Genomic DNA, 16635 nt, shown 5'->3' on the forward strand with positions numbered 1-16635 from the left:
AATATTCTGAACAAATCCACGCCTCTTTCAGAGCCTTGAGAAATATTTAAAAAAAAATCCGCGCCTCTTTCAGAGCCTTGAAGACATTTCTAAAAAATCCTTAAAAAATATTTCTAAAAAATCCACACCTCTCCAGGAGGCTTCAAAAAATTCTCGCCTTGAAAAACATATTTCAAAAATATCCACGATTTTGCAAAATTTTTCAAAACTAAATTTAAAGAATTCAAGCCTATTTTAGAGGCTTGAAAAAATATACTTAAAAGATCCAGGCTTGAAAAAATAATTCTTAAAAAAAAACTTAAAAAACCACGCCACTTTCAGAGCCTTGAACAAATATTTTTAAAAAAAACCTCTTTCGGAGCCTTGACGAAGTTTTTAAAAAAATCCTCGCCCTTTCGGAGCCCTCAAAAAATATATCTAAAACAAGTGTAGATTCAGGTGTGGATTTGCAAAAAATTTTCAAAAATATCCGCGTCTTAAAAACAGTATGTCAAAAAAATCTATGTCTTGAAAAAAAGTATTTCAAAAAATCTACGCCTTGATACAATATTTAAAAAATCTATGCCGTGAAAAAATATTTCAAACAAAATCTATGCCTTGAAAAAAATTATTTCAAAAAATTTATACCTTGATAAAATATTTAAAAAATCAAGCCTTGCAAAAATTTTCAAAAAAATCTACGCATCAAAACATATTCCAAAAAATCCACGAATTGAAAAAATATTTCAAAAATTCACGCTATGAAAAATTCTTTAAAAAACCTTTCTTAAAAAAAATAAATTTCAAAAAATCTACGCTTTGATAAAATATTAAAAAAAATTACGAGTTGAAAAAATATTTCATAAAAATGTACGCCTTGAAAAAATATTCCAAAAAATCCATGCCTTAAAAAAATGTTTCAAAAATTCACGCTATGAAAAATTCTTTAAGACCCCTTTTTTGTAAAAAATATATCTATAAATTTTGCCTAGAAAAATAAATTCTTTAAAAATCCTCGCCTGGAGAAAATATATTCCTAAAAATTCCACGCCTAGAAAAAATAAATTCTTTAAAAATCCTTGCTTAGAAAAAATAAATTCCTAAAAATTCCAGAAAAATTCTAAAAAAAAATTTAAAACTTCACGCCTTGAAAGAAGAATTTTAAAAAATTCCCAAAAATACACGACTTCAAAAAAATTTAAAAACTCCACGACTTAAAAAAATCTTATCTTATCAAATTCATAAAAATCCAAATCCAAAATCCTCGTCTAGGAAAAAATTCATAAAAATCCAAATCCAAAATCCTCTTCTAGGAAAAAATTCATAAAAATCCACCGCTTAAAAAATCCAAGCCTTATAAAATTTAAAAAAATCTACGTTAAAAAATCCACGTCTTATGAAATTTTAGAAAAAAATCTACGTTAAAAAATCCACGCCTAACAAAATTTTAGAAAAAATCTACGTTAAAAAAATCCATGCCTTACAACATTTTAGAAACCAGTAAGGAAAGGATCATAGTCGGGCGGGGCCGACTATATGATACCCTACACCACTGTGAATATGTAAAATATATGAGATATGTATCAATTTGAACTGATTTATATACATATATATCAAGCTTTTTGTAGAAAATTAACTTATGTTGAAACTGAGGTATGGGGTATTGTAACTCGCGATCAGTTTCACTATACCATAACTTTTGACCGCATTTCGGCAAAATAAACTGTTTTAGCCCGATTCACCGAGGGGTTTCTTAAAATAATAATTTCAGCGGAAGCTGTGGTCGTACTAATGTAAAAAATCGGAAAAAATCGTTGAAATAAACGAGTTTCATTATGTTATTTTCCAATTAGTGGTTTTACAACACAATGTAGAGCTTAATGCTCAAAGGAGAAGTTAAAGAGCACACTTCAGAGTTGAAGTTTCTAATGTATCATTTTTTAATATATCCACTGTATATACCTCAAACGGATGCTGACATTTTGAAACCTGAAAAATGGGGTTTTTTGAATTTTTGCTCTAATCGGGACGCGCAGCTGGATTTCCCTAAAAGCTTATTATTGGATTGTAGTACTCGCGATTTCGCATTTTTTAATGTATAACATGAGGATGTAGCCCTCACAGGATCACAGTAATCTGCGCCTAAACACGAAATTTTTGTGCGTAAATTTTTCTCAAAAACCTATTTTTTTGGTTTAAAATTTACAAACGTCATTCGATTTCCGTGGAAACCCGCGTAAATTTAGTTTTTTTTACGTTCTGAATCTAACAAGCCACGACGCGTAAAAATCCACCCACTAGATCGGCGGATATGATACCCCTCAAATTTCGAAAATTTGCAAAAAATTATTTTGAAAATATCGCATATTAAAACGTGTTTTGGATGTGTCAGTTCTACTTAAATAAATAGATCGATACGCGTGTTTAAACTGCGCGAAAACAGATATTTAAAAACTCTCGTAAATCCAGAGATATAATAGATTTTTTCTAAAAATTGAGTGCGATGCTACATCCACGGTTCTTGATGGATCGCATTGAAACGGCATAGAAGGATGTATTTTTTAATGGTGATTATTGAAATCGGATGCGCATAAAATGTAAATGAACTTCGCGGAAATTATGACCATTTTACTGTATTTTGCACCCTTAAATGCAGCAGATGCTACATCGTGGCCGCCAAATAGAATTTGACAAACTGTACATCAAATAAAAGGGATTGATTCGCTGTGTTGGAAAATCGGATGCGCATCATGTCATTTTCATAATTACGCGGTTTATATGCGTCTCAAATGTTGTAATATTCAATATAACATTATTTTAACGTTATGCCACAATTGGAATTCCTTGTGATTTAATATAAGGTTCTAATAATATTATCCAATAGGAAAACTATAATCGAAAAATTTGTTACAGCGGAATATCATCATTTTTGCGTGAAATTTTGACGAAAATTCCGAAGAACTCAAACATTTTTTCTCCAACTTTTCCTATAAAACCATAAAAAAATAAAATTAGAATAATATCGTTTTATTTTTTTCGTAATATTTTCTTCGTATTTTTGCAAATAACATGAATACTATAGCTCCAACCTTCACAACTTAGGTTTCATTTTATTCCTCAAAATGTCTGGATGCTGTTATAATTTTTTTATATATTTTTCGTAACTATGAGCGCTATTGTTTCAAAAATATGTTTGTAAATACGTGAAATTATTTAACAAATTTGATTTTTCGCGAATCCATTGAGACTTCGCGACTATTTTTTGCATCATCGCAAAGGTTACGAATTCAGTTAACGATAATAGGATATAACAGCTAACTATATTAAGCCGCGATTTTTTTAGGATTTTTTCTAATTATCATAATTAAAACGGTCATATCTTTTGCGCGCAACGATCAAAGTTATTAACGAAAACAGATTTGGAATGCTGATTTTTTTCTTAATCTATGTACCAAAAATCATTGATGTAGTATCAACAATTTTTTTTGATTTTTTTTGAAATGGAAAAGACAATTTTAGACATTTTTCCTGATATACACATCCCAAATTTCATCAAAATTAGACAGAGCGGGCGAAAATATACATAGGAGCTATATCCAAATCTGAACCGATTTCGATATAAGTTGTTACACTAATTTCTAGACTAAATTCAGTCACACATTCCAAATTTCATCAAAATTGCACGTAAATAGCGTGTTTTCAGCAAATACGTCAAATCGGCCGAAAATATATTTGGGAGCTATATCCAAATATGAACCGATTTCGATGTAGTTTGGGACATTTATTTTGAGACCGAATTCAGTTACACATTCAAAATTTCATCAAAATCGGACGTATATAGCGTGTTTGGTGCAGCAAATACGCCAAATCGGCGGAAAAATATATGGGAGCTATATCCAAATCTGAACCGATTTCGATATAATTTGGTACATTTATTTATAGACCTAATAAATTTAAATGTCAAATTATAGCTACATCGGTCTGAAAATGTAGCTACAAACGTCAAAACACCGCAAATCGGGGGTACCGTTATATGGGGGCTATACCAAAACGTGGACCTATGTCCACAAGTTTGGTTATATAAGTTTATTGACACTTAAGAACCCTAAGTGTCAAAATATAGCTAAATCGGTCTGAAAATGTAGCTAAAACTGTAAAAATACCGTAAATCGGGGGGTACCGTTATATGGGGGCTATACCAAAACGTGGACCTATGTCCACAACTTTTGTTATATAAGTTTATTGACACTTAAGAACCCTAAATGTCAAATTATAGCTATATCGGTCTGAAAATGTAGCTAAAAACATCAAAACACCGTAAATCGGGGGGCACCGTTATATGGGGGCTATACCAAAACGGGGACCTATGTCCACAACTTTTGTTATATAAGTTTATTGAAACTTAAGAACCCTAAATGTTAAATTATAGCTACATCGGTCTGAAAATGTAGCTAAAAACGTCAAAATACCGTAAATTGGGGGGTACCGTTATATGGGGGCTATACCAAAACGTGGACCTATGTCCACAACTTTTGTTATATAAGTTTATTGATACTTAAGAACCCTAAATGTCAAGTTATAGCTAAATCGGTCTGAAAATGTAGCTAAAAACGTCAAAATACCGTAAATTGGGGGGTACCGTTATATGGGGGCTATACCAAAACGTGGACCTATGTCCACAACTTTTGTTATATAAGTTTATTGATACTTAAGAACCCTAAATGTCAAGTTATAGCTAAATCGGTCTGAAAATGTAGCTGAAAACGTCAAAATACCGTAAATCGGGGGGTACCGTTATATGGGGGCTATACCAAAACGTGGACCGATATATCCCATCTTCGAACTTGATCTTCCGACGGCTAAAAAAATGGTATTCCCCAATTTGCAGCAAAATCGGTCAACAAATGCGACCTGTATGTTGCGAACGGACGGACGGACGGACGGACGGACGGACATGCATAAATCGACTCAGAAAGTGATTCTATGTATATCCCTAGAAGGAACTATGGGTCTATCTCGCTTCCTTTTGTATGTTACATACAAATGCACTAACACATAATACCCCTTACCACATAGTGGTGTAGGGTATAAAAATCTACGTTAAAAAAATCCACGCCTTACAAAATTTTAGAAAAAATCTACGTTAAAAAAATACACCCCTTATAAAATTTTAGAAAAAAAATCTACGTTAAAAAAATCCACGCCTTACAAAATTTTAGAAAAAAATCTACGTTAAAAAATCCACGCCTTACAAAATTTTAGAAAAAATCTACGTTAAAAAATCCACGCCTTACAGAATTTTAGAAAAAATCTACGTTAAAAAAATCCACGCCTTACAAAATTTTAGAGACAATCTACGTTAAAAAATCCACGCCTTACAAAATTTTAGAAAAAATCTACGTTAAAAAATCCATGCCTTACAAAATTTTAGAAAAAATCTACGTTAAAAAATCCACGCCTTACAAAATTTTAGAAAAAATCTACGTTAAAAAAATCCACGCCTTACAAAATTTTAGAAAAAATCTACGTTAAAGAATCCACGCCTTACAAAATTTTAGAAAAAATCTACGTTAAAAAATCCATGCCTTACAAAATTTTAGAAAAAATCAACGTTAAAAAAATCCAAGCCTTACAAAATTTTAGAAAAAATCTACGTTAAAAAAATCCACGCCTTACAAAATTTTAGAAAAAATCCACGCCTTACAAAATTTTAGGAAAAATCTACGTTAAAAAAATCCACGCCTTACAAAATTTTAGAAAAAATCCACGCCTTATAAAATTTTAGAAAAAATCTGCGTTAAAAAATCCACGCCTTACAAAATTTTAGAAAAAATCTACGTTAAAAAAATCCACGCCTTACAAAATTTTAGGAAAAATCTACGTTAAAAAAATCCACGCCTTACAAAATTGTAGAAAAAATCCACGCCTTACAAAATTTTAGAAAAAATCCACGCCTTACAAAATTTTAGAAAAAATCTACGTTAAAAAATCCACGCCTTATAAAATTTTAGAAAAAATCTACGTTAAAAAAATCCACGCCTTACAAAATTGTAGAAAAAATCCACGCCTTACAAAATTTTAGAAAAAATCCACGCCTTACAAAATTTTAGAAAAAATCTACGTTAAAAAATCCACGCCTTATAAAATTTTAGAAAAAATCTACGTTAAAAAATCCACGCCTTACAAAATTTTAGAAAAAATCTACTTTAAAAAAATCCACGCCTTACAAAATTTTCGCCTTGAAATAGTTGTTAAAAATCGACGCCATAAAATACATTTTAAATAAATCGACGCCATAAAATAATTGTTGAAAAAATCGACACCTTGAAATAATTGTTAAAAAATCGACGCTATAAATAATTCTTAAAAAAATCGGCGCCATGAAATCCTCGCATAGAAAAAATAAATTCCTAAAAATGCCACGCCTAGAAAAAATATTTTTTTTTTTAAATTCCACGCCTACAAAAAAAATTTAATTCCACGCCTAGTAAATATAATTTTTTTTTTAAATTCCACGCCGAAAGAAAATTCCTTAAAAAATACACGTCTACAAAAAAATTTTTTTTTAAATTCCAAGCCCAAAAAAAAAAAAATCCTTAAAAAATCCACGCCTTGAAAAAAAAATCTTAACAAATCCAATTCTTAAAATCCACGGCTTAAAAAAATCTTAAAAAATCCACGATTTAAAAAATTCTTAAAAAATCCACGCCTTGAAAAAAGAATCTTAACAAATCAAATTCTTAAAAAAATCCACGGCTTAAAAAAATCTTAAAAAATCCACGATTTAAAAAATTCTTAAAAAATCTACGACTTAAGAGAAATCATAAAAAATCCACGACATAAAAAAGCCACGCCTTGCAAAAATTTAAAAAAATCCACGTCTTGAAAAAATTCATAAAAATCCACTACTAAAAAATCCACGCCTTACAAAAATTTAGAAAAAATCCACGTCTTGAAAAAATATATAAAAAATTAAAAAAGAATCCACGCCTTGAATTAATTGTTAAAAAATCGACGCGATAAAATAACTTTTAAAAAATGGACGCCATAAAATAATTCTTAAAAAAATCGACGCCATAAAATAACTGTTAATGTTAATTGTTAAAAAATCGATACCATAAAATAATTGTTAAAAAATCGACGGCTTGAAATAATTGTTAAAAATCGACGCCATAAAATAATTGTTAAAAAAATCGACGCCTTAAAATAATTGTTAAAAATCGACGATATAAAACAATTCTTAAAAAATCGACGCCTTGAAATAATTGTTAAAAAAATCGAAGCCTTAAAATAATTCGTAAAAATCCATATAATTGTTAAAAAATCGACGTCTTGAAATAATTGTTAAAAACTTGAAGCCCTGAAATAGTTGTTAGAAAGAATTCACTCCTTGAAATAATTGTTAAACAATCCACGTCTTGAAATAATTGTTAAACAATCCACGTCTTGAAATAATTGTTAAAAAATTCACGTTAAAAATCGACGCCTTGAAATCATTTTTAAAAACCCGACTCCTTGAAATAATTTTTTAAAAAATCCAGATACATACATACATATGTCCCCACAACATCCCCGAAGGGACAAGGGAGACTTCTCTCATATCAATGAGTGCACGCCGATTCATATTGGCTCAATGATATGGGACCTACTTTTTATCGCCGAGTCCGAACGGCGTGTCTTACACTACTTGTAGAGAAGTTTTTCACCCCTTGAAAAACATATTTCAAAAACTCCACGCCTACAAAATTCTAAAAAAATCAAAAAAGGGTCCATAAATTCTCGCCTCGAAAAAAATATGTAAGTAAATGATGCCTTGAAAAATCCACTCCTTGATAAAAATATTTAAAAAATTCAAGCCTTGAACAAATATTTGAAAAATGATCTCAAAAACTTCACGCCTCGAAAAGATGAGTTAAGCCTTAAAAAATATATTAAAAGAAGTTCCCAAAATGGAAAAGTTTTGCGCTTAAAAAAAAACTCAAAAAATCCACGTCTTGAAAATGAGTTTAAAAAAATCCCCTCACTGAAAAATCCGTTTTTCAGAGGCTTCAAGAATATATACAAAACAACTCGAGGCTTCCTTAAAAGGGCTGAAAAAATATTGTTAAAATTGCCTAGCCAAATACCTCAGTAGAATGATGTAATGTTGTATTTTGGGAGTTCAGTGATTTTTCCTCATGTTGAACCCAAAGATCTCTATATGTTTTTGCATATTCCAATATTGAGGTCTCTGATATCACTTAGCATCGTCTCATACAAGTACCACTGTGTAATACAATTACCGAGTGTCTCATACAACTACCGAGTACCACTGTGTAATTAAGCTTACATGAAACTTTTTGTAATGTCTGCTTTTTTATTTTTATTTTTGTTTTTTTTTTTACATTTTAACAATTTATAATTTTCATTAAAAACAGTTTTCGTTGACATTTGTGTTAATTCAGGGTTACAGCCCCTCAGTATTTGTGTGTTTTCGTTGTGTTATTGTTTTTTGCTAATTTGAGACATGCGTGTTGTGTTGTTTTGCTTCCTTTGAGGCTAATATTATTTGAGTGTTGCGTTTATAATGTAGGGCGGGAGCTTTTTGCTGTTGTTGAAATGTAAAGTTTGCGCAGTACAAATTTTAGGGGTCATTTTTATTTGAAACCGCAATATTATGGTTTGAATACGGTGGTATGGTCGAGTGATCAGTTGTTGGTTCTGGTGGTGGCGACTAATGATAATGGTGGTGGCGTAAAACAACAGCGAATAGGAGTTCTTATTTCTCAATTGTTATTTTGACTTACAACTGGAAGTTCCAAACTTTAAATGATTGAATTCATTCATTTAGAGGACTGTTGTGGTGATTTGAAAATGACTTGATTGGTTATTGAGAAAAATCAATAAATGCAGTGTAAAATTTTTTTGTTCGCAAAAAAATACTCAATTTCATGAATGCACAAGTAATACGCTTAAAGCTTTTTAACAATTTGCCTTTGCCGGTCGATCGATTGGTCTTCCTGTGCAAATCATCCATGATGATTAGTTTTCTTGGTTTCTCAAGAAAACGTTTGCCCAATCCGACAAACAATACAATCCGGCAATACAACTGAAATCGAATCATCATTGAATCTGAAACAATAACCGGGCATTAGCAAAAGTCCTCTTTCTTCTCTTCGGACAAACAGACAATCGAAAATACATTCAGTCAAGTCAGTCAGTTGCAATCATAAACAGCATTTAAACATGGTCGAATGATTTGCCAATAATTTAACGGAGTTGCCTGGGTTTCATATTTCAACGAATGCTGTTTTTTTGACTTGCAATGATAATTCATATTGAAGTCTGTCATAAGATCCACCGCTTACCGAATCGCGCTCTACTACACAAACACATCGAGAATTGCTGCATTGGAAAATATATGACCATTATTATTCATTATAATGGCGGGCCTTTAAGAGAGAGGGGGGAGGAGGAAAAAAAGGCTCTGAACCAAAACTTATTCGCATTAACAAATCGCAGAAGAAACTGCATAAGAAGAGGAAGAAAAACCTTTGAGAAATATTATCTAGGTGGAATCGTGCAGAAAGACAACATAAATTTCAATTTTTATTTTCATTTCTTGGGGAGTAGAATTTTCTTCTTTTCCATTTGTTTTGTCCAATGCATTTCCATGCCTAGCTATAAAGACAATTGCAGGTTATGTTACATTGCTGAATTGCTGGCACAATACTACAAAACTGCAATTAGCATTCTCATACGTAGCAGCGAGGGCATTGGATTGAGGGAACAAATTTGATTTCTTTGGTGGCGAATGTGACTTGTTTTACAAAAGTGAGGCATCGGTGTTCAGTTGAAAACGAGGAACAAATTCAGTGCATAAATATATTTTAAAAAATATATCCAAGGGTTTTTCAGAGTTAAAAAAAAATAAAATAAAATAAAATTCGGAGCTCTAAAAAATATACTAACACGTATGTAAAAAATCCATTCCTGCTTCGGAGTCTTGAAAAGTATTTGAAAAAAAATCCGCGACTGCTTTAGAGCCTCAAATTTTTTTTAAAAAAATCCACGACAACTTTGGGACTTGAAACATATTTGAAAAAACCTACTCCACCTTTGGAGCCTTAAAAAATGTTTGAAAACATCCACATCTCTTGAATGGAGCCTTAAATTTTTTTTGAAAAAATCCACTACTTCTTTGGAGCATTGGAAAATATCCACGCTTTCGTTAGGGACTTAAAAAATATTTTTTAAAAATCCCACGCTTTTTTTAGGGACTAACAAATATTTTAAATAATTCCACGCTTTTTTTTAGGGACTTAAAAACATTTTTTAAAAATTCCACGCTTCCTTTAGGGACTCAAAAAAAATTTTTAAAAAATTCCACGCTACTTTTAATGTTTCAAAAAATATTTTAAAAAAATTCCACACTTCCTTTATTGATTCAAAAAAAAAATATTTTAAAAAAATTCACTCTTCCTTTGTTGATTCAAAACATATTTTTAAAAATTCCACGTTTCCTTTATTGATTCAAAAAAAATATTTTAAAAAAATCCACTCCTCCTTTGTTGATTCAAAACATATTTTTAAAAATTCCACGTTTCCTTTATTGATTCAAAAAAATATTTTAAAAAAAATCCACTCTTCCTTTGTTGATTCAAAAAATATTTTTTAAAAATTCCACGCTTCCTTTATTGATTCAAAAAATATTTTTAAAAAATTCCACGCATCCTTTATTAATTCAAAAAATATTTTTAAAAAATTCCACGCTTCCTTTATTGATTCAAAAAATATTTTTAAAAAATTCCACGCTTCCTTTATTGATTCAAAAAATATTTTTAAAAAATTCCACGCTTCCTTTATTGATTCAAAAAATATTTTTAAAAAATTCCACGCTTCCTTTAGGGACTCAAAAAATATTTTTAAAAAATTCCACGCTTCCTTTAGGGACTCAAAAATTTTTTTTAAAAAATTCCACGCTTCCTTTAGGGACTCAAAAAATATTTTTAAAAAATTCCACGCTTCCTTTAGGGACTCAACAAATATTTTTAAAAAATTACACGCTTCCTTTAGGGACTCAAAAAATATTTTTAAAAAATTCCACGCTTCCTTTAGGGACTCAAAAAATATTTTTTAAAAATTCAGCGCTTCCTTAAGGGACTCAAAAACATTTAAGATATTCCGCGCTTCCACACACTCATTTAGGGACCCAATTTTTTTTAATTCCACGTTTGCTTTAGGCACTCAAAATTTTTTTAGAAAAATCCACGCTACTTTTAGACTTGGAAATATATTTGTAGGAAATTCCACGACAACTATAGAATTGGAAAGACATTTGAAAAAAAATCCACGCCCCTTTTTGTAAAAACCACACCTCATTTTCGTTTTCTTCCTCATTTCAGATATGAAATCACCACTCTTAGCAAATGGTTACAATCCCCCGCCCATTAATCACATGGCATTTATGCAAATGAATCATCATCCCGGTTCGGCTCTGATGTCTCCGGGTATGCCACCCCACGGTTTGCACACAAGGCCCGATAGTCAAATGTTAAAGGCAGCCGCACAGAGTGGTATGTCAGCGGCAAATATGGATGCCTTGGCACGATCGGGTATATGGGAGAATTGTCGGGCGGCATATGAAGATATAGTTAAGCATTTGGAAAGGTAAGGAAAACAAACGCAACGCACGGAACTCTGCCGAAAATAATATTTTAATTCTAATAAAATTTTGCTCATTTCATTATTCCAGACTTCGCGAAGAACGCACCGATGAACGCCAACAAATGGGTGGTGGTTCCGCTGCCAGCGGTATGGGTAATGTTGAACCCAAACCCAGAGATTTGAGTTCGCGTAATTGTAAGTTCTAAGGATTTATTACAGACTTGGAAGATTTCTCTAAAATTAAGAGGTTTTGTTGTTCTTCTTTTGTATTTGTTTCCGTAGGTTCACCCAATCGTCAAAGTCCTGTCTTAAATCTTTCCAAATCTGGTGGCAACACAGATCAGGGTAGTAATTGTGATGAGCGTAGTGAACGCAGTGATATGCATAGCCCGGCCCATTCTGTGCGAGATGATAGCATAGAAAGAGCTAGTGGTCGTAGTGCTGGTGATATGGGTGGGGTCAATGATCGTAATTTGGACGATGAAGATATTGAGAATATGAGTGATGATAATGTATCCGATGTAGAAGAACGTATGGTTAAAGATGAAGAAGGTAAGGAGGGAGAAAAGACAAAGAGAAAAAAATAATTTAATTTTAAATTTGTTGAAAAAGTTCAAAAAGATAGATTTACAAATTTAATAAAAAATAACATTTGTTAATACCTTTATTGAAAAGTTTAAAAAAGAGGAAAATAAACATATTCACAACTTGTATTAATTTTTGCTCTTTTTTGTTATTTTCTTCTACTTTCCCCTCAGATTTAAGTGATGTTGAACGTGATAACATTTCCACCACCTCCTCCCAACAACGCCATCTACAACACAATATGCCCGCCTCAGCCGCCGCAATGTCACAATCAGCCTCAGCAACTGGTGGTGATCGTATGCCCGGTTCCGAACGCGATTCTTCACATCCCGCTTTGCAACACAGTTCGCCATCACATCAAGCGGCCGCCGTTGCTGTCTTACAACATCAACGAGCATTAAATTACTCACAGCTGGCCGCCGCAGCAGCGGCAGCAAATGGTGCCGTAAATGGTCCCACCGGTGTGGTACCAGGTTCCAATAGTGTTGGTGGTGTTGCCGGGGGTGCTTTAACGCCCAACGAAGCTTTACAACATATGGCAACAGCTGATGCAACTTCAGCAGCGGCAGCATTAGCGGCGGGCAGCCTATCATTGGGTCCTTTGGCCATGGATCCTGGTCTACCCTCATCGACAGAGACTTTGTTGAGAAATATTCAGAGTTTACTGAAAGTAGCGGCGGATAATGCACGACAACAGGAGAGACAAATCACCTATGAGAAAGGTAAGTGGAAAATAATATAAGATATTTCAAGAAATTTTTTAAAGTAAAAAAAATTAAAAAAAAAATCATAGAGAATCCACACTTCTTCATAAGTCAGGAAAAAAATATTTAAAAAAAAAAATTGAAAAAATATTGATAAAAAATCAAGGTCCCTTCATAAGACAGGGAAAAATATTTAAAAAAAAAATTGAAAATATATTAATAAAAAAACCACGTCTCTTCATAAGGCAGGAAAAATTAAAAAAAAAAAAACATTAAAACAATTTTGATAAAAAATCCACGCCTCTTCATAGGTCAAGAAAAAATATTTAAAAAAATTTTGAAAAAAATGTTGATAACAAAAGCACGCCTCTTCACAAGATAGGAAAAAATTAAAAATATTAATAAAAAATCCACGCCTCTTAATAAGTAAGGACAAAATTCTTAAAAAAAATATTGATAAAAAATCCACGTCTTTTCATAAGTCAGGAAAAAACTAAAAAAAAACAAATATTAAAAAAAAAATATTGATAAAACAGTTTCTTCATGTCAGGAAAAAATTTAAAAATAAATGGAAGAAATATTGATAAAAACCCACGACATTTCATAAGTCAGGAAAAATATTAAAAAAAAAAAAATAAAAAAATGTTGATAAAAAAATCCACGCCTTTTAACAAATCAGGAAAAAATATTTAAAAAAAATTTTGAAAAAAATATTGATAAAAAAATGCACGCCTCTTCATAATTCAGGAAAAAATATTTTAAAAAAGTATTCAAAAAATATTGATAAAAAAATCCACGTCTCTTCATAAGTCAGGAAAAAATATTTAAAAAAAAAATTGATAAATCCACGCCTCTTCATAAGTCAGGAAAAAATATTTAAAAAAAAATATTGATAAAAAAATCCACGTCTCTCATAAGTCAGGAAAAAATTTAAAAAAATATTTTAAAAAAATATTGATAAAAAAATCCACGTCTCTTCATGTCAGGAAAAAATTAAAAAAAAAAATTAAGAAATATTGATAGAAATAATCCACACTTCTTCATAAGTCAGGAAAAAAATATTTAAAGAAAAAATTTAAAAAATATTGATAAAAAATCAAGGTCCCTTCATAAGACAGGGAAAAATATTTAAAAAAAATTGAAAATATATTAATAAAAAAAACCACGTCTCTTCATAAGGCAGGAAAAATTAAAAAAAAAAAAAAAACATTAAAAAATTTTGATAAAAAATCCACGCCTCTTCATAGGTCAGGAAAAAATATTTAAAAAAATTTTGAAAAAAATGTTGATAACAAATGCACGCCTCTTCACAAGATAGGAAAAAATTAAAAATATTAATAAAAAATCCACGCCTCTTAATAAGTAAGGAAAAAATACTTAAAAAAAATGTTGATAAAAAATCCACGTCTCTTCATAAGTCAGGAAAAAACTAAAAAAAAAACAAATATTAAAAAAAATATTGATAAAACAGTTTCTTCATGTCAGGAAAAAATTTAAAAATAAATGGAAGAAATATTGATAAAAACCCACGACCTTTCATAAGTCAGGAAAAAATATTAAAAAAAAAAAAAAAATAAAAAAATGTTGATAAAAAAATCCACGCCTCTTGAAAAATCAGGAAAAAATATTTTAAAAAAATTTTGAAAAAAATATTGATAAAAAAATGCACGCCTCTTCATAATTCAGGAAAAAATATTTTAAAAAAGTTTTCAAAAAATATTGATAAAAAAATCCACGTCTCTTCATAAGTCAGGAAAAAATATTTAAAAAAAAATATTGATAAATCCACGTCTCTTCATAAGTCAGGAAAAAATATTTAAAAAAAATATTGATAAAAAATCCACGTCTCTCATAAGTCAGGAAAAAATTTAAAAAAATATTTTAAAAAAATATTGATAAAAAAATCCACGTCTCTTCATGTCAGGAAAAAATTTAAAAAAAATTTAAGAAATATTGATAAAAAACCACGACTGTTCTTAAGTCAGGAAAAAAAATATTGAAAAAGAAATCCACGCCCCTTGACAAATCAGGAAAAAATATTTAAAAAAAATTGTTGAAAAAAATATTGATAAAAATACCACGCCTCCTGGCAAATCAGGAAAAAATATTTTAAAACAAATTTTGAAAAAATATTGATAAAAAATCCGCGCCTCTTCATAATTCAGGAAAAAAATATTTTAAAAAACTTTTGAAAAAATATTGATAAAAAAATCCACGCCTCTTCATAATCCAGGAAAAAAATTAAAAAAATGTTTAAAAAATATTGATAAAAAATCCACGCTTCTGCAAAAGCCAGAAAAAATATTCTAAAAAAAATTTGAAAAAATATTAATATGACTCTCGTTAACAGAAAGTAGTGATCAAGTTAAAGCCATTGGGGTAATACTCCAGACTTAAAAACAATCAAATGAGATTGAAACTTCAACCAAACCAAAACAAACATTTTAAATAAATTTTGAAAAAAATTTTGATAAATATTAATAAGAAAATCCACGCTCCTTTACAAGTCAGGAAAAAATATCTTAAAAAAATTGATAAAAAAATCCACGCCCCTTGATAATTCAGGAAATAATATTTTGAAAAATATTGATAAAAAATCCACGTCTGTTCATAAGTCAGAAAAAAATGTTTAAAAAAAATGATAAAAATCCACGCCCCTTCCTTCATAAGTCAGGAAAAAATATTTTTAAATAATATTGATAAAAAATCCGCGCCTCTTCATAAGTCAGGAAAAAATAGTTTAAAACATTTTTAAAAAATTTTAATTAAAAAATCCACGCCCCTTCATAATTCAGGAAATAATATTTTGAAGAATATTGATAAAAAATCCACGTCTGTTCATAAGTCAGAAAAAAATGTTTAAAAAAAATTGATAAAATATTGATAAAAATCCACGCCCCTTCCTTCATAAGTCAGGAAAAAATATTTTTAAATAATATTGATAAAAAATCCGCGCCTCTTCATAAGTCAGGAAAAAATAGTTTAAAACATTTTTAAAAAATTTTAATAAAAAAATCCACGCCCCTTCATAATTCAGGAAATAATATTTTGAAAAATATTGATAAAAAATCCACGTCTTTTCATAAGTCAGAAAAAAATGTTTAAAAAAAAATTGATAAAATATTGATAAAAATCCACGCCCCTTCCTTCATAAGTCAGGAAAAAATATTTTTAAATAATATTGATAAAAAATCCGCGCCTCTTCATAAGTCAGGAAAAAATTGTTTAAAACACTTTTAAGAAATTTTAATTAAAAAAACACGTCTCATCATAAATCAGTAAAAATGTATTAAAAAAATTTTAAAATATTCATGACTTTTTATAAGTCAAGAAAAAAATATTTTAAAAAATCTTGAAAAAATATTCTTAAAAAATTCACGACCTTTTTTAAGTAAAAAAAATATTTTAAAAAATATTAAACAAATATTTTTAAAAAATCCACTCCTCTTTATGAAATATAAAAAATATTAAAAAAAACTTGAAAAATATTATTAAAAAACACACTCCTATTTAAAACATTAAAAAATTAAAAAAATAAGGAGAACATATTTTGAAAAATCTTGAAAAAATATTTTTAAAAATCGTGAAAAAACAATTTAAAAAATTCCACACTTTTTGATGAATCATAAAAAATATTCTTAAACAATCCATGCCTATTTATGAGTCATAAAAATATGTTAAAAAATCTTGAAAAAATATTACTAATAAATCCTCGACATTT

At 29.8% G+C, this 16635-nt stretch overlaps 1 protein-coding gene across 19 annotated transcripts in view; it reads left to right on the plus strand.

The window, feature by feature from the left end:
• The window catches only part of dac (dachshund family transcription factor), an 82140-nt gene that overhangs the window by 51531 nt on the left and 13974 nt on the right, over positions 1-16635 (plus strand). For all 19 annotated transcript variants that reach the window (XR_012410525.1, XR_012410524.1, XR_012410523.1 and 16 more), the window contains 4 exons: positions 11364-11628; positions 11714-11820; positions 11908-12177; positions 12384-12932. Coding sequence is in view for 15 of the 19 variants with exons in the window: in XM_073970177.1 (XP_073826278.1) it covers positions 11364-11628; positions 11714-11820; positions 11908-12177; positions 12384-12932 (1191 nt within the window). In the remaining 4 variants the exon portion in view is untranslated. The remainder of the gene's footprint in view (positions 1-11363; positions 11629-11713; positions 11821-11907; positions 12178-12383; positions 12933-16635) is intronic.

This window comes from Musca autumnalis, unplaced genomic scaffold (assembly GCF_047663935.1).
Source record: "Musca autumnalis isolate F117 unplaced genomic scaffold, ASM4766393v1 scaffold_2, whole genome shotgun sequence".
Lineage (NCBI taxonomy): Eukaryota > Metazoa > Arthropoda > Insecta > Diptera > Muscidae > Musca > Musca autumnalis.